Here is a 19,942-nt window from a genome sequence, read left to right as displayed (position 1 = left end):
CAATGGGATCACAGGTGTGTACCACCATGCCTGGCTAGAATTCTTCTTATAATAATCTGTTTTCCTCATATTATAACTGCCTGTTTACTTGTCCATATTCTGAACTAGAATATAGACTCTTCAAGATAAGAGATGATACTGATCTTGCTCAATCTCCATAAAGAGATACCCCATAGTTATGTCTCCCATTCTTGCAATAATATTGGGTGCACAGCACATGATAAATATTTGCTGGATGAATTAATGAAATGAAAAATAAAGGTCAATGGACAACTAAAAAAATATTAAAATTTCCTCCCAAATGGATTTTGGATGTTAATATATTTATGCATTTAACTTAACAATTCACTAAAATATCTAATCAGAAAACAAAAATAGAAGGGTATTTATGTACAGAATCCTGAAATAATTACTTACTTTCAACTAAATGATAGGTGACAAAATAAGCATACAAACATTATAAACATTTTCAAGAAAATAAAATGGAATTTTCTTACCCAAAGATGATTTTACTATTGATTTAATTCCTGCATAAACCAATGATCCTTTGTTGCCTGGAGATTTTTGATCCATATCTTCTGTATACTGCTTCATAAGTATTTAAATGCATAGGAAATACTAGTGATGATGTATAATAAAATATTTCAAACTAAATTTGATTAGGAGCCAATTCAAAATAGGCATTCATGCAAATAATATGGTTCTGTTGTATTGTATGCTTTTATTACTCCTACACAATTTACAAAGCAGCATTTCAAGTTCAAGAGTTCTGCACAATTCTGCTTCATAATTTTAATATTATGTAACCTGTATTTACATAGAAAACATTCAGTATATTTAGAGACTGACCTTTCAGGAAACTTTAAGAACCCTTCTACCCGATTACCTCACAAATTCACAATATAAAGGATATAGTGCAGAGTATACCAGAGTGATTTGAGCTGTGGATCTTCATTTCCAGCTAAAATATGGTTTCTCCACACTTGCTCTGTATCAAGTCCATACCTTGATAAAGCCCGAAGGCGCATTTTTGTTGCTATATCTTTTTCTAAAGAATTATCATTTTCTTCTTCTGCACATTCATATAAATGACGACCACAAGCCCACATTAAAGATGTAATTGGGCTCCAGGCAAGAGATATCCTTTCAAAAACAGTGAAGTCAGACATTGTTCGGTTGGGAGTTACAACTATCATTCGATTTTGACTTGTTGGATGCCATGCAAAGGAAGCAATATAATTGTCACAAGGTTGCACACTTCTTTCAATTATTGTAGGTTCAGTTTCATCTCCAATGGGAGTGGGTGTATGCTGCATATCATACAATCTAATAATATTACTATCCCTTGTTAAAGTGGCAAGCAGACCGGTCCTAGTTGGACACCATGCTACTTTTGTTAAGGGTTTTGGTTGCTCAGTCAGAGTCAAAACTGGCTTCTCAAATTTTCTAAGATCCCATATTGCGACCTGACCTTCATAGAAGGAAGCAACACGATCATGGAAGTATGGGTCTACTGTCACTCCCTGAACAGCTTTTGTATTTACAAACATCTTTTGGCTTGTATTCCGAAGATCAAATATGGCTAGGTTGCGATGCATACCAGCAAGAAGTAGTTTCTGGTCTCGTGGAAGCCAACAGAGAGAGAGACATGCATCATTCTGTCCTAATTCATAAAGAGGTTTTGTTACTAATAATGTTGTTTCAGTTTCACCTGCTGAAAGTCTCACTTTTTCCATGGGAACAATATCAGGAGTATATTTGCTGCAGATATCCCATATTAGCACTGAAAAGTCAGCTCTGTGTTTATCTAGACCAGCAGCAAGCCAGTTACTATCCAGTGGATTCCATGCAAGGGTATTGCATTGTCTTGCATGCTTTGGAACAAATTCTTTTCCTATCAAATCTTTGAACTTTGAGTTATGGTCTTGACCAAGACTTGTAAGTACAACTCGACCATTTGCTTGTCCAACTGCTAGGAGACACTCAGGATCATAGTTGAGATACCATGCAACACATTTCATATAGGGTGTATCTGAATTTATTGATAGTAATGTAGCTGCAGAGTCTTCAGATAAACGTAAAGATCCAGCTTTGAGTTCTGAATTCACAGTAGATTCCACATGATAAAGGCTCAGTTCTGAGTCACATACAACAAATCTATCAACCTGATGTGGCGCCCACAAAATATCAGGTTTTGTACCACTCATGTTTACTGATGTGCTCAAAGAGTCAAGTCAGGTCCATTCACTAAAAAGCATTTAAAAATAAGAGGTTTAAAATAATAAAATATTATTCTTAATTTGAACAAACTATTCAGAAAGTCAGAAAAATCTCTACAAAAGCATCCTCCTTTTCAATATATTTGTATTTCTTCTCTTCATCTTCTACAATACAAGACAATATATATTGATAAACCACTTCCTTCAATAAAATGAGCTAGCAGGAATCTGAGACTCCCCCTCCTGGCTTTATTCTCCATGACCAATTATCTTAATCATACTGTTACTATACCTTCAATTTCACGTAAGGATTATACTAACCTCACTGCATGAGCAAATTACTAAGTACCATCCCTTTGAAGGGGGAAACTTAAAAGCATAATTGAAACATGCTCCTAAGTAATTAGAGCAGCACTGCCCAACAGAACTGTCTTCAATAATAGCAATGCTCTACATCTGTATTGTCTAATATGGGAATCATTTGCCACAAGTGACTGAGGAGCACTAGGAATGTGGCTAATTTGAATTTATTTTGGCTTGTTTGTTTTTTGGTACTGGGGAATGAAACTCAGAGCCTCATGCATGCTACACAAATACTCTACCACTGAGCTTCTTGTATTCCAATACACTTCTTTTTAAGTTTTATTTTTGAGACAGGGTAAATTGTCCAAGCTGGCCTTGAATTCAAGATCCTCCTGACTCAGCCTTTGGTGTAACTGAGATTACAAGGCATGTGCCACCAAGCTTGGCTGAATTTTAAACTTTACTTACTTTTAATTAATTTTAATATAAATAGCCACATGTACACCATAGGACAATACAAATTAAAAGTACAATATGATATCAAGACAGAGGTTCCTTCAACTTTTAATAAAAAGCAGGCTTCTATATACTTCTCATATGTACCTACAAACTTATGAACATTAGAATGACTAAATTCTATTTCTAGCTTGCTGTACCTTAGTTATATGCCTTGGCAAAATTGCTGTATGTAAGGAGAAGGGCTTCATTTTCTTATCTATATAACAGTTGACTTAGATTAGTGTTTCCCAAATTTCATGTATCACCAATACTGTTAATATTTTTCTTTAAACTGATGTTTTAAGAATCTTAAAATTGATTTTAATCTTATCATGAGTTCCATAAATCATGGATATAATGTGCTAATATTTTTTCTAAACTAAAATAAACATATAACTATTAAACACGCTTGTGTTTTATATAAGATCATCCCATTTATCACCATCAGTACATACACATTACTCTTTGGGAAACTAAATGAAGTGATAATTAAAGGCTCTTAGTTTCCAATCATGTATTCCAGTAAATACATAACTTTTAGAAAGTATTTTAGCAGTTTAAGCACAAAATAAAACTGGTTTAGTCAAAACTGATGTTTTAATAATAAAGGCTGCCTATAAATAAATGTCTGCTTCTGAGATTAGCAAGCAGCAATAATTTGGATTCAAAATGAATAATTTTATAGTGAGGATATGAAATATTCCACAAAGGCTGATGTACTGAAGGCTTGGTCCCAATGTAGCACTGTTCAGAGTTGGGACTTTCAGAAAATGATGGGTTCATAAGAGCTTAAACCTCATCAATGGATTAATCCATTGATGGATTCATAATGTGAATGAACTAGTGGGAAGTGGTGGAGACCAGGATGTAGGACCTAGTAGAAGGGAGTGAGTCCTTACAGACATGCCCTTGGGGACTGTATCTTGTTCCCAGCCCCTTCTTCTTTGCTTTCAGGCTGCCATGAAATCAGCAGCCCTGATCCACCATACCTTCTCTGCTGTGATGTTTTGCCTCACCAGAGGTCTAGAGCAATGAAGCCAACTGAACATGAAACCTCTGAAACAGTGAGTCAAAATAAATCTTTCCTTTAAGTTGCTTTCTTCATGTATTTTGTCACAGCAACAAAAACCTGACTAAAACAAACACATCTGCAATCTTCATTGTGATTGTTATGTGTAAAACCAGATTGTCAAGTTCTAAGGTGAAGATATGGTTCATTCATCTCTATTTCCAGTATCAGGTATAGAGTCTGACACAGACTCCTACTAAAATTATATTAAGTAATTCAATTCAAACATAATTCTTTAGGTTTTTGATCTTGCAGTTTTCATCAGGAATTACCAGTCTAGAATTTCATAGGCTAACATAATTTAGGTGACTAAGAAAAACATTTAAGAATTCTTATAGTGACTTTATTTACTTAACATTTCTGAAGCTAGGCTAAATCATTTCAATTAAATTCTTAAAATACCTTCAATTTGTTCATTTCTTTTCCACTTTGGGTTTGCCTTTCCCTAATCTTAGATCAAGCCAAGTATTTACCTTCTCTCTTCCACCCAGGAAGAGAACAAGTGTTACTAGACAAGATAGTCTCAAGGTTCAACTAACTCCATAAGAAGGTATATAACATATCTGGTCTGTGGTGCTTATTCAGCAATTCTTTTATTCATCTTTCTACTCTGATCCTTTAGAAATCCCCTTTATAGAATATCAAAATTATCTTTTTACAAACTCAACCAGTTACAATATCTAACCTACAAAACTCTTAATACCTTTTTCTACCTGCTGCTTTGGTCTGTTAGCACACTACTATTCTTGCCCTCTGTGTTCAAATTACATTATTCTTCTTTTTAATTCCTAGAAATCTACTTCTGACCCCCATCACTATAACTTTGCCAATGATGCTTCTAATGGTTCAAACACTCTTCATTCTTCTTGGCCAAGTTAACACCTCCTCAACTTTTATGTCAACTATTTTGTCCTTCTTAGACAGGTATTCTATTTGAACATTTTTTCTCCTCTAAATCCTCTATTACTAAATTATAAGTTCCCAGGAATAGATGAAATTCTTGTTTCATTATATTTGTAGTACCCAGCACAGTGCTAGGCATCTGAATAGATAATAACTGCTATTTCCAAGTTTTACCAATTCCTTCAGACTTCTATCTTCTTCTACTCCTTTTTCTATTAGAAGCTGGCACCATGCTATGAGCAAAGTACCCAAAGTCATAAATGGTTTCAATGATGGGCAAGAGCCTCAAAGTAAGTCATCCTACATGATTACTCTAATACATTGATTTTATTTACTCTATAATTGTTTTGTTTTGGGGTACTGGGGATTGAACTCAGGGATACTTAACCACTGAGCCACATCCCAGCCCTTTTTAATTTTTTGTATTTTATTTAGATACAGGGTCTCACTGAGTTGCTTAGGGCCTTGCTAAATTGCTGAGGCTGGCTCTGAATTCACAATCCTTCCGCCTCAGCCTCTCAAACTGCTGGAATTACAGGCATGCACCACCATGCTGGGCCTATTCTGTAACTGTTGATTGGGCACCTTCTATAGTCTAGGCACCATTCTAAATGCTGGGAACACAGCAATGAACAAGGGCAGATAAAGTCCCTGGTCTAATGAAATCTGCATTCTAGTGATGAAGTACAGTTCAATCTTAAAAGGAATTTGAAAGTGTAAGAAAAAAAAAGAGGCACCTTATGTAACAGAAAGTAGCTAAGATAACAAGAAGGAACAGACATTGAAAGTGAGGAATCATACTAACACTCTCACAAAAGGAAGTCTCTTAACTGGAGATATCCTGAGATGTGATCCATCTTTCTATTTCATTGAAAGATAAATACTTAAATAAACACACTTTTTATGTAAGCTTCCATTACAGAATCTGCTTTTTAAAGAAATGGTCTATGGTAAGAAAACTAGATGCCTCATGGAAAAATCCATCTCAAAAACACAAATAGAAAGTGTGGCTGCAATTTAAAAAAAATTTTTTTGATTTACATGATTTTCAATGGAGAATTATCAGCATTTTTTTCTGATGACACACACTTAAAACATTTCTATTACCATCAACAAAACTAATTACAGTAACTTACAGAAGTTCAGAACTTGACAGAAAGAAACTAACAAATTCTTTTCATTTTGTCTGGGAATAAAGATGTTTGAGCTCTTTTCCAAGAACTCTAAACTTCCATCCTAGGTTACTGTATAGGAAGAGGATCAGCTATGTAATTTTCTCAGGGCAAAAATGCAGGACCCTCTTATTTAAAAAAAAAAATTTTAAATTTCAAGATGGTGACAGCAGAGCTTTAATATTTACAGTGTTAGCCACTGTAAATGCTAGGCCCTATGCTACTACACAGGTTGCACATTATGAAATTGGCCTTGTAGAGAACTGCATCTATAACCACCCTCTTAAGAAATCCAATACACAACATAGATGGATCCTTGCTAATAAACACACACAACTAGGTATATGCTGGAAAGTAAAGAAAACAACCTGGACTCAGTCCCTCCACCAGCTTAGACCCTAACAAGTTCCTTAATAATCTATGACCATAAAACTGATATGAATTTATTTTATTTCCATCTTACAAAGTTGTTACAAACAAATCAGATGAGCTCTTTGCTTCACACAGATGTTAGTTATCTTACAAAGCCCTGGAAATTAATGTTTTCAAACAGTGGAGACACTGAAAAATCAAGTGTAGATGGGGTAGTCTGCAATAAGTACAGCTTACATTTAGATTCTCACCTTCAAGTTTAACAAGTGATCACTTCTTTCAATGATTTCTCAGCAAAAGAAAGCCATACTGAGCCAGAGTTCATCACCAGAACATTTTTAACAACACTAACAAACAGAAATAAAGAATTAGCCATATGACTTAAAATTCTGTAGCAGCCACATTTAAAAAGTAAAAGGAAATAGATGGAGTTAAACTTTAAAATATAATTTTTATTTAACCCAAACCATCAAAAACATTCAATTTATAATTAATGTAAAAAATTATTACTAAGAACTTTGTTTTGTGCCAAGTCTTGGAAATTCCATGTTATTTTACACTTAGAGCACATCCCAACCCTAGAAAGAAGTCCAATACATTACAATAATACAAAGTATGCAATCACGTGCTGTTGTTGTTATTGTGTTCTACTTTTCTTATCATGCCAAATTGCTGTATAAGTATAGAGGTGATAAGAAATCTCCAGTATTGCCACCTTCAGGATGCACTGCACATATCCAAATTTCCCTTAAAATATAACTATGCAAAAGGCCTCCGAAAGCTGACATTTGCTAAGCAAATTTAGCAAAGCAAAGAGACTTTATTCATCCTCTGAAGGAATTTCCACTACCCATATCTGAAGAGAATCGAGCTCACCAGGTGAGAAACCCTTCAAGAAGTATTTAATAGGGCTCAACTGAATGGGGCGCGCTGCTATTCCGGGTAAACCTGGAATCTGCGGGCGACTCCCACGCTCCAGACACCTGGCTGAGCCTCTCCTCAAAGCCTGGGAAGGGCACAAACCCGCCGAGGCGGAGGCTGCAGCGCGGCTCCGGTGTCCCCGAGCAGGGCCCGGGCCGGCCGCCGTTCGCGGTTATCATCCCACAGCGCGGAAGGCGACTACCCGGACAGGACCTGAGGCTACGCCGGGCCCGCGGCCGCCCGGCCCTGTCAGCTGGGCTTTCCCAGGCCTCTTGCGGCGGCCCCGACGCCAGGAGAGCACAGACGCGGCCCGAGCCGCACTCACTGACCTGGGGTGGCAGCGCGTCGCCGCACGGCCGCTTCCGGCCTGGACACCGCCCCTCCCGCCGCGGGAGCCGGACACGGGCAAGATGGCGGCCGCGCGCGGCGCGTGACCGGGGACCGCGCCGGGGCCCAGGCCCCACACCACTTCTCGGCCTCGGAAGGGGCGTGTTTCTCCCGCTAGCTCCGCCTTTCCCTCGCCCCGGGGCGGAGCCCGGGACTGTGAGGCCCGCCTCCCGCCCCAGCGCCCAGGTCTCCCCGCAAGACCTGCTTCTGGGACCCAGCGAAGAGAGTCTAAGCGTGCAGCCTGAGGCCCATCCGGTCCCCTGCTGCTCTGTGTGGTCTTCAAGCACCTTTATATTAATTCCTCTATCAGTTTTCATTTCTATTAAAAATTATTGCGGGAGACGTAGTAGGATTGGGGTTCAGGATGTATTCACCCTTTAATCACTGCACAAACAAGTCTTTTGAACACCTGTTGAGTACCCAGCACCTTGTTGAATGCTGGGTGACAATTAAATGACAGGGTCCCTGTAGGAAACAGGCCATCAGAATACTACACAGGAGTGACTGCAGCTCAGTGTGGGTGGGTGGTCAGCAAAGCTTCCTTGAGGACCACTAGGCTGAGACAAGAACCATGAGTATGGATGGGATTAGCCAGGAAAGACAGGTCAGAAAGGCTTGGAAGAGAAGAAACTTCCAAGGCTGAGGAACAAGCAAGTGCTGGGGCATGGGAGAGGGCATAGCAAAAGCTACAGTAGTACTTCCACTAATCATGGTTTTGCTTTCCAGGTTTTCAGTTACACACACATATAAAACAGAGGTTTGAAAATATTACATGGAAAATTCCAGAAATAAGCAATTCACAAGTTTTAATTTCAGAGTAGTGTGACGAAATGTTCCAGGTCCTATTCAGTGCCTTCCAGAACGTGAATCATTATTTGTCCAGGGTCCCTGTTTAGTCTGTCATTATTCATCTATTAGCTTTCTGGGTTTATCAGATTGACTGTGGGTGCTTATGTTCAAATGACCCTCATGTAATTAATCTAACATCACATCACAATGCCCAAATCATTTGCCGAGAGAAGAAAGATATAGCAGGACTCATCGCTTCAACACCATCTTGTTGAATCTTCTCAGTGATTTGGGTCTTGACCCCAAGTCTCCCCACACCATCTCAGATCAATACAAATGTCTGACTTATCCACTCCTGCCATACATAACTGAGGAAACCTGTCCCCTTAATCTCGGGAGATGACTTTGCCTCCTCTGTCAGAAAGGAGGGGGAAAAATTATTAGGTAGGAATCCCCACATCCTCCTCCTACTTCTTTCCCTCCACCAACATCTTCCTTCACTTCCATTTGTATCTTCTTTTAGCTGCCAAAGAGAAAGGAAAGGAGCCCTATATATTTCTCCTTTTCTGAGACCTGGTAACATTTGCTTTCTCCTTTCGCATATATATGCAACCTCTTAATTTCTACTGGTTCTTTACCTTCATGTTCTCACTCCCATGTTCCCCTCAAGAGAGGACCATACTTGTTCTCTCTAATTCCATTTTCTTGTGTATTCCCAGAATTCATTCTCCTCAATTTTTTAGAGTTGCCACACCATTTGTAAAGGTCACAGTGACCTTTGTGCTGCCAGTTCCAATGGCCAAAGCTTCACCCTTGCAGCTTTTAACACTGGAATACTTGCTCCCTCTTGAAATAGTTTCTTGACTTTGTTCCGTTTCATTAGCTTCTTTTTGTTTGTCTTCTGTGATTGGACTGTTTCTTGAACTTGGCAAGTGTACTCTTGCCTTAGCACCTCTGCACTGCTGTTCCCTCTGCCTAGGTGCTTTTTAGCAGAAATATGCATGACTTATATTCTCCCTTTATTTAAGACACTGCTCACTTGTCACAGAATACATATAAATGGGCTCCTCTCAGCCATAATTTCCTTGGTAATACTCACCACAATTTCATATACACAGTCATCTCTTTTCTTACCTATAGTTGTCTTCTTTCAGAATTATATGCCCATGTGCCTAGTTTTCATTGTTTTTTTTTCTTTTTCGTAAGAGGACACACCTATACCTGCAAGTTTTAGCAGTGCACTTGGTGACCCAGTTAAAAAAGATATTTCTTGGGTCTCCCTTTCAGCTACATGTGTGTGTGTGTGTGTGTGTGTATACACATACACACATATATAAAATTGTGGCCACTGAGATGCCAGTAGAACTGGATCATGTCCCTTAAAATGGAAATTTCTTGCCATCCATTTCCTCTTCTCTCTTTCCTGCTGTCTGGCAAGTGGTAAAAAGAAATACTGATTAGAAATGGGAGCCATCTAGTAAGGGAGGAAAAGCTGAGCCATTAGCCTAAGTCCCTGTATATTTGGGGAAGCTGACGTACCTCCTCCCTTGAATCAACTACAAGCTCCTGGGACCATTCCAAAAAGAAAATAAATGTTGTTCTTTTAAAATTATTGGTTTGGGCCTGTTTTAGGGGCTTAGAATATTCCCTAGTACAGAGACCTTTGTTTCATTTTCTACTTAGTTATCAGGGTCTAAAACAGTGCATAGCACAGAATATGTACTCAATAAATATTTGTTGAATACATCTTAAAACAATCTTTTTGTATTCTACACATCTTCCCCCAGTACATTCCTTTTCTCCCCTTCCTTATTCGTCTAAGATTTGCAAAAGTGTATTCTTTCCATGTTGTCCTCAGTTACTTGCACTGGAAAGCCCCTTATAGGGAAAAGTGACACTTTCATTCTTCTTGGAAATTGACTCCCATTCTCCACATTCTTCAAGGGCAGCAACCTTTTAGTGCATCACTTTTGGTTTCCTGTAGCACCTGCTGCATAATATGTTTTCAAAAATACTGAGTGGGAGAGGGCATTTTTATATTTGTCAGAAAGCTTAAACTGTATTAGAGAATTTTCTTTTTGATACTGGGGATTGAACTCAGGGGTGCTCTACCATTGATCTATATACCCATACCCAGGCCTTTTTTATTTTTTTATATTTTGAGGCAAGGTGTTGCTAAGTTGCAGAGGCTGTCCTTAAACTTGCCATTCTCCTGCCTCAGCCTCCTGAACTGCTGGGACTATAAGCAAGATATCAGATAATTTGACAGAATGGTCTAAGGATATACTATTAGTTTGGCTTTACAAAATATGCATTTTTTTAGGGGGTGGGTACCAGCGATTGAACTTAGAAGCACTTGACCACTGAGCCACATCCCCAGCCCTATTTTGTATTTTATTTAGAGACAGAGTCTCACTGAGTTGCTTAGTGCCATGCTTTTGCTGACACTGGCTTGGAACTCGTGATCCTCCTGCCTCAGTGTTGAGAGCCACAGCGGAAGGGGCCCCAGCAAACTTCCAGCTGCCAGCAAACTTCCAGCTGCTGGTTGATGATTGGCTCACAGCGGCCCCAGCAACATCTAGCTGATTGGCTCCTCTGCGGTGATGTTCATTGGGCTGTTTCCCCACCCTTCAGACTGCCAGCTGATGATTGGCTCACAGTGGCCCCAGCAACATCTAGCTGATTGGCTCCTCTGCGGTGATGCTCATTGGGTTTCCCTGCCCTTTCAGACCACAGAGCTGCTCATTGGGGGACTTCTTTGGCTCTGCCCACGCGACCCAGCCAATCGGCCTCAAGAGCAGGAGAATTGTGGGAGGTGGAGAGGCTGGTGTGGGAGGGTGAGAGGCTTGTGGGAAGCCGGTGGTGGCAGTTGGGTTCTGAGGGTTTTTTCCTGAGGAGCTGTTTTGTTTGGTGTGTGTAGTTCTAAAAATAAAGTTAGTTTCTTTTGACAAGTGGCTCCTGAATTGTGCCAGCCAGACTGCGGCATTTGGTGGCTCGCACGGGGAGCGACTGAGGGTAAGTAAACTGCTCGCCCCTGAGAGCAGGGCGAGAGGATGGGTAGCCATTTTAAGATTATTCTTTTGTTTGGCTTCACTTTTGTTTTAAGTTGCCTGTCCCTGGAGATGAGTGAGACAGAAGAAAAACCACTCACATCTGAGGAAAAACTATTTGTGTCTGAGGAACAGATAGGGAGAAAGGACGGATGGACATTTCAGGAGGATAGAAAGGCTGATATAATGATTTTGTGTGGTTCCATTTTTATTTCATTCTGTCTCGGTTTTGTTTGGCATCATCTTGTTGGGTTGTATTATAGTAGAAATACGGGATCAGAAATTAGTAAAAAACAAACCGAAAGACTGTTAAGTAAATTGTTAGAGGAAGGAGGCATCTCAGTAAAATCAAGAACAGTCAGGGCATACGTTGATACAATACAAAAATGTAGCCCATGGCTTTTTAAGGAGGAGTTGTTAGATATATCACAATGGAACCATCATGGTGAAGATTTAAAAAGAGTAGAAAAGAAAAGCCCAGGGACTCTGCCAGTTGGCACATTGCCATTGTGGACATTCATATCTGGTTTGCTTAGTCCAAAGCCTTCAATTCAGACAATGGTAGAGGAAGGAGAAGACATATTGATTCAAGTAAAAGAGAAGGTCTCTCAAGTTAGTCAGACAGGAAAAGATTCAAGTAAAAGAGAAGGTCTCTTGAACTAGTCAGACAGAGGAAGAAAGTGTAAAGCAGAAAAAGCCATCAGGGGAAAAGTTACAACAGGAGACTGCTACTAACACCTTTCTATCAGAGGGTGTAAGTGTCCAACCAACAGCACCACCTCTACAGGAGACTGCAACTAACACCATTCTATCACCAGAGGGCATAAGTGTCCAATCAACAGCACCACCTCCATATGCTAGAAGTCTCCCAACCCCCGCAGTTGATAGTTGGGATCCTGAGACAGGATCTCAAGTATTAACATGCCCTGTATTTGAGGTAGGAGGGCAGCGAATTTACCATGGTTTAAATTTCAAAACAGTGAAGCAGCTAAAAGAGGCTATAACAACCTATGGTCCTCAAGCACCCTTCACTGAAAGCTTGGTCGAATCCATTAGCAACTTGAACATGACGCCAGCAGATTGAGCTAATATGTGTAAAGCTGTGCTAAATGGAGGTCAATACCTGTTATGGAAGGTTGCCAATGAGGAATTTTGCAAGGAGACTGCTAGGTGAAATGCAGCAGCTGGTTATCCTCAGAGAAATCTAGATATGTTCTTAGGAAAGGGACCTTATGAGGATCAGCAGCAACAAATTGCATATGATCCTGGCATATACTCACAAATTGCTGTAGAGGTGATTAGGGCATGGAAGACTTTACAAGGACATAGAGGTTTACAAGGTCAATTATCTAAGACAATACAAGGAACTAATGAACCTTACGCTGAATTTGTAGATAGGCTTATTCAAACAGCTACCAGAGTTTTGGGGAATACAGAACAAGCAATGCCATTAATAAAACAACTGGCTTATGACCAAGTGAATCGTTGGTGCAGAGATATCATTAGACCATGGAAACATGAAGATTTAAACACATATATTAAATTATGTAGAGACATTAATGAACAAGAGCAAGTCATGGCAGCTGCAGTAAAACAGGCTTTAGATGACAGAGACATTAATGAACAAGGGCAAATTGTGGCAGCTGCAATAAAACAGGCTTTATATGCCAGGACAAGAACATGCTACAATTGTGAACAAATAGGACATTTTAAAAGGAATTGCCCCATAGGAGGAGGGTTTAACAAAACTAGGTATCAAAGGAGTAGAATACTGGGTATTTGCCCACGATGCCATAGAGGGAGACATTGGGCTAATGAGTGCCGTTCTCAAACCACCACACAGGGTACTCCATTATCAAAAAACGAACAAGGACCAAGTGTTTATCCACAATATCGTGGAGAAAGGCATCGGGCTCCATTGCCAAAAAATGGACAGGGGGGCCCAATGCTCCGGGGCCCAAAACCAGAAATATATGGAGCACTGGAGGAACCCAGCAACCCCATCAGGGTAGTGCCCAGGACACATTGTCCATCAGATCCCTCATCAGACAAACCAGAGGGAGCGCAGGGTTGGACATCTGCGCCTCTGCCAGATCAGTACTAACTCCAGAGATGGGAGTTCAAATCATTCCCACAGGGATGAAAGGACCTCTTCCCAAAGGAACAGTAGGCTTATTATTGGGACGCAGCTCTTCTACTCTAAAAGGACTTATGATAAGTCCTGGGGTAATTGATCCCGATTATGAAGGTGAAATAAAAATTATAGCCAGTTCTCCAAAGGGTATATCAGCAATTTCACCAGGAGATAGAATAGGACAGTTACTAATAATACCAAGCCTACATGATAAATTTTCCAGTCGTGCTGTAGAAAGAGGTTCCAAGGGATTAGGCTCCACAGGTGTAGATTGGGCTATGCTTTCTTTAAATTTAGTTTCTCGCCCCATGCTAAAACTAAATATTCAAGGACATGAATTTAATGGGCTACTGGATACAGGTGCAGACCTTAGCATCATCTCTCGTCAAGAATGGCCAAAACATTGGCCATTACAACAAGCCACTCAAACGCTTTGAGGCCTAGGAGTGGTGACTAATCCCCATAGAAGTGCAATGGTATTAGATTGGAAGGATCCTGAAGGATGTGAAGGAACTATACAGCCATATGTATTGGATCATCTTCCCATAAATTTATGGGGACGAGATGTCCTAGATTAATTAGGTTTGACATTAACAAATAACATCAATCAAAATGTACCCACTATTATGGCTAGACAAGGTTTTAGGAAAGGAAAAAGATTAGAAAAACAAGAACAAGTTATAGCATCACTAATACAAATAGATCAAGGAACAGACAGACATTGGTTGGATTTTCAGAAAGGGCCACTGAGACAATAAAAATTACTTGGAAATCAGAAATACCAGTATGGGTTCCTCAGTGGCCCCTGACTAAAGAAAAGATACAAGCAGCCCATGATCTGGTCAAACAACAATTAGTGGAAGGACATATACAACCTTCTGTATCTCCCCATAATACTCCCATTTTTCTCATCAAAAAGAAATCTGGTAAATGGAGATTATTGCAAGATTTAAGAGCCATTAATAATGAGATGGTTATTATGGGACCTGCTCAATTGGGGATTCCTCAATTGTCTGCTTTGCCAAAAACTTGGTATGTTTTAGTTATAGATATTAAAGATTGTTTTTTTTTCAATTACAATTCATCCTGAGGATAGTCCATGTTTTGCATTTATTATCCCTGCACTGAATCATGAAGGTCCTGATCAGAGATATGAATGGAAAGTACTCCCTCAAGGGATGGCTAACAGCCCAACTATGTGTCAAATTTATGTTAACAAAGTAATCCAGCCACTTAGAAATCAAAATCCTGAACTACAAATATTTCACTATATGGATGATGTATTATTAGCACACAAAGCTAAAAACACATTGCTAGAATGTTATGCCACACTTACAAACTTATTAAAAAATTATAATCTAGAGATAGCAATAGATAAAGTACAATTAAATTTTCTAATTAATTATTTAGGAGTTCTATTATCCTCAACCATGGTCCGTCCACCAAAAATTCAAATACGAGTAGATCAACTCAAATCACTTAACGACTTTCAAAAGTTATTAGGAGACATAAATTGGATAAGGCCTTATCTAGGTATACCAACAGGACAGTTGGGACCTTTATTTGATATCCTAAAGGGTCCATTAGATCCAAATTCACCCCGAATGTTAACACCTGAATCAAGAAAGGTATTAAAAATCATTGAAACATATATGGAAAATATGCATTTGGAAAAAATTGATATAAGTTTGCCTTTATTATTTATTGTACTACCAACAAAAAATATTCCTACAGGAGTATTTTGGAAAGAAGGTCCATTATTATGGATACATTTATCTTATTCTCCTAACACTATTCTTACTAGGTATCCTGAGGCTGTAGGACAATTAATACTCAAAGGAATAAAAGCAGCAAAGGGAGTGATTGGAATTTCTCCCAATAAAATTATTACTCTATATACTATGAATCAAATTGATGAATTAGCTAATGAGTTAAATACTTGGGCAATAATCATGTGCAAATCTAATGTTTCATTTGATAACCACTTACCATCTAATCCTTTATTGTCTTTTTGGTCATTGCATCCTGTAATTTTTCCAAAAATGACAAGAAAAACACCTATTGTGAATGCTCCAAATATATTAACTGATGGGTCAAATTATGGTACAGCAGCAATAGTTACACCTGATCAAACTTTTACATTTTTAGTACCCAAACAATCAGCTCAAAAGGTAGAGCTTAATGCAGTATTACAAGCTTTTGTTATGTTTAAAGATTCTGTATTTAATTTATTTTCTGATAGTCAGTATATAGTTAATGCTATAGTATCCCTTGAAGATGCTGGTAGGATTTCTCCTTCTTCTACTGTTTTCTCTTTGTTTTCCACTATACAAAGTCTAATCTGGGACAGAAAAGATCCATTCTTTATAGGACATATCAGGGCACATACAGGATTGCCTGGAGCCCTTAGTTTGGGCAATGATTTAGCAGATAAAACTACACATGACATACATATTTTCTCTACACTAGAAGAAGCTATAAATTTTCATAAAAGGTTCCATGTCAATGCTAATACTTTACAAAAGCGTTTTAAAATAACTAAGGAACAAGCTAGACAAATAATAAAACAATGTCAAAATTGTGTGACCTTTTTACCACAAGTTAATCTTGGAGTCAATCCTAGAGGATTGATACCTAACCATATTTGGCAGATGGACATCACACACTTGCCAGAATTTGGAAAATTAAAATATTTGCATGTTATAGTTGAAGTTGATACTTCTTCTGGATTTTTGATGGGCTCCCTTCATGCTGGAGAAAAAACTAAAGATGTTATAGCTCATTGCTTACAAAATTTTGCCACTGTGGGCATTCCAAAACAGTTAAAAACAGATAATGCCCCTGGTTATACTTCTACCTCTTTTAAACAATTTTGCTCATCATTTGGCGTTACTCATATAACAGGAATCCCATACAATCCACAGGGACAAGGCATAGTTGAAAGAGCTCATCAAACTATTAAAATGTACTTATTAAAGCAAAAAGACGGAATTGGGAAGGGGTATATATTCCCCAAAGATAAACTTAAAATAACCCTTTTACTCTAAACTTTTAAAATTTGGATTCATCAGGACTTAGTGCTGCGGAAAGGCATATGTGTCCAAAAAATGTGCATAAGCCCAAGGTACTTTGGAAGGATATTCTAACAGGACAATGGAAAGGTCTTGACCCAGTAATTATCTGGAGTCGGGGGTCTGTTTGTGTGTTTCCACAGGGAGAATAGCAGCCGATTTGGTTTCCAGAGAGATTTCTACAGACCAAAAAGAAGATGATTTGGCTCTAATCCATAACAGCTGATATCCATATTCTGTGACAGAACCAGGATGCTTTTTTCAATATCTATTTTATTATTGCCCTTTCCCATATCATGAAGTTCTATTTTGTTTTTTGAGCTCATACAGACCTAGGTTAATATTTTGCTGATCAGTTCTATTTTTTGACTATAGAGTTTTTAAACATTGCAATGGAGATTTCACCTGTAAAAAGTTATAAGGCCTTTACTATTATGTTATGTGTTGTATGTATTATATTATGTGTGCACAGTTGTGTTTTGTGTTATATGTTTGAATGTACGTATGTCCATATATCATATATGATGAGCGCTCATGAAAAAATGGATCCAAATATTTTTTTTTATTCACATGATTTAAATGGTTTAATTTAAATTGTGTAAACAACTGTTGAGGATTGTTTTAATATGTGAACAAAAAAGGAGGTTAACAGATCCGTTTGTTTACTTTCACCTTTCCTTTTCATTATATTTAATAATTCTCTTCAAGACAATGTAAATTGTTAAGAAAATTGTTTTCTTTTAGTGCCTTCTGGAATGTTACATAATTTTTTCTTTAGCCATTATTGCCAGAATTCCTATCTTCATTCCAGTGTCAGTGAAGACAATGTAAATTGTTAAGAAAATTGTTTTCTTTTAGTGCCTTCTGGAATGTTACATAATTTTTTCTTTAGCCATTATTGCCAGAATTCCTATCTTCATCCCAGTGCCCGTGAAGACAAAGATAAAACCAATCTACAGCTTCTGCAATAGCCATCACTGAACTGCTTGCAGAACTTGCCTGGACTATGTATCACTTGTATGCATCGTGAACTCACCTGTATGCATTGTGAACTATCTGTGGGTGCAGTGACTTGTGGTAGTGTTGGGGTATTTTTGCTGATGATGTCATCGGTGGTACAATTTTTCCAAAAGGAGCCGTCAATTGGCTTGGTGTATCTTCCTCCCTTCTGCTTGTCATGATCATTCAGCTAAAATTTGGGGGCCAACAGAGGTGAGGCAAAGAACCTCACCCCCCCCCCCCGCTGGTACCTCTCCACAGGTGTGGCTGTATACTGGACCGGTAGTCAATGACAGGTAAGATCCAATTACAATGGTACCAACCTAAGACAGGAGGCTGACGCCCTGAGGTCAGCTCATCCGATGACGGGTAAGGACCATATGTAGTATTGGACAACCTAAGGCAGGCACGGTCCCTAAGCCACATGCTTGTTGTTTAAACAGAGAGGGGGAGATGTTGAGAGCCATTTTACAGATGAGGAAAAATAGTACAGAAGGGCTAAATGAGTTACATAAGCTCATCCATTTTAAATGGTGAAGTGAGGACACAAACCTAGACAATCTGGGTCCAATATCGAACTCATAACCACTGGCCCATCTGCTATAAAATGAGATAACCATTTGAGCTAATTCTGTGGAGTTAGCAAACATTTGGTAAAAGGCCAATAGTAAATGTTGTCATCTTAGCAGTCTATAACACTTCTGTCACAGCCATTCAGTTTTGCTGTGGTAATGAAGAAGGACTGTGGTGAGTGTTCATAGGTGTGTTTCAGTAAACTTCATTTACAGAAACAGGTGATGAGTTGGTCTGGTTTGTTACTCCTGTAAAAGAAAAAAGTATATAAAGATAAAGGAAATAGGTGGTTTCAAGATGGTGTAATAGAGAAGGTTGCTTTGCTGGATGCTCCATGGTGTAAAATCAAGAAAACAGATAGGCAGCTTATCAGCAAAGTGAGCAGACAAAAAGGAAAAACCAGGGAGACTTTATTGGTATTTAATATTGGACATGCAAAGCAGACCGGGGACTCAAAAGTGGGCTATAATAAAATAAGGAAGAAATCCCCAGCCCCACAGCCACTGCCATGGCCAGAGGTACCAGCCAGAGTGGTCCCTCTGCAAGCAAAATGGAGGCCTGAAGCATGTCTGGGTATGGAAAGTTTAGAGGTCAAAGACATTGCTAGATTAAGCTGAAAGGCATGCTGCAGAATATCCTTGTGTGTGTCTGGGTATGTGTGGCAGAGCACATCTCTCCCAGCTGCCTGCGCAGGACAGAGGAAGGAACCATTTATCCCTGAAGCATGGGGGCCAGCAGCTGGTGGAGCTGATTCCTGGCAATCCAAGTTTGGTCCAAAATATAGGCAGGCAAATCTACACTGCATGGCATAGAGTGTGCCTAGTGACCAAGAGAAAATCAAATGTGAAGAGGGGTTTACACAGGGGAATATTAGTCACTGGTGGTAGAAACTTACTTCACACCACAACCCCCAATCCAGTTGCTTGGAGGACCAGCTGGGAAAGGTTGAATTTGGAGACTGAACCAGAGACTAAGAAGCATGGGGTTCACAGGTGACATAGTAACTTAGAATTGGCTCCTGCACTTCATGAATAGAACCCAGGGGAGATACCTGGGGTGCAGTCTTCCAGTGTGGACTAGCAATTAATGGACCCTGGAGGTACATTGACTTAAAATCTCTGGAACAAATGGCATTCATTGAAGAACCTGGAGCCTACCTAAGCCTAAACCCCAACTCTAGAAGTTCCACCTATGCAATAACCTCTCTCATTCCAGCAACTCCATCACACTACAGAAAACCCCACCTAACACTGCTGAAAAGGACAGCTGAGAATCTTTTGAATTCCAATGGAAACAATTCTTGAACTTTTCATTGAGATATTTTTCTTTTCTTTTCTCTCTTTGATTGTGACTTTAATTGTTCATTGATATTTACACATATTCACATTTTTTTCTCATTTCCAGCATTGTTCAAGAGTTATTTTTGAGAACTAGGATGTTTATTAGTATATTTCAGTTTTGTTTTGTATTCTTTTATTTTTA

At 39.0% G+C, this 19,942-nt stretch overlaps 1 protein-coding gene across 2 annotated transcripts in view; it reads right to left on the bottom strand.

Annotated features, from left to right (window-relative positions):
• The window catches only part of Mios (meiosis regulator for oocyte development), a 35,248-nt gene extending 27,338 nt beyond the window's left edge, over positions 1 to 7,910 (bottom strand). The window contains exons 1-4 of one of the 2 annotated variants that reach the window (XM_026391560.2): positions 7,787 to 7,910; positions 6,788 to 6,883; positions 914 to 2,247; positions 498 to 596 (exon numbers count right to left, since the gene is read on the bottom strand). In XM_026391560.2, coding sequence (XP_026247345.1) covers positions 498 to 596; positions 914 to 2,207 — 1,393 coding nt within the window. In that variant the 5' untranslated portion in view covers positions 2,208 to 2,247; positions 6,788 to 6,883; positions 7,787 to 7,910. The other variant, XM_026391559.2, reaches the window with a different exon arrangement.
• Positions 7,911 to 19,942: the final 12,032 nt, after the last annotated feature.

This window comes from Urocitellus parryii, chromosome 3 (assembly GCF_045843805.1).
Source record: "Urocitellus parryii isolate mUroPar1 chromosome 3, mUroPar1.hap1, whole genome shotgun sequence".
Classification (NCBI taxonomy): domain Eukaryota; kingdom Metazoa; phylum Chordata; class Mammalia; order Rodentia; family Sciuridae; genus Urocitellus; species Urocitellus parryii.
The sequence above is the reverse complement of the archived record's forward strand: the minus strand, read 5'-3'. Positions and strand labels throughout refer to the sequence as shown.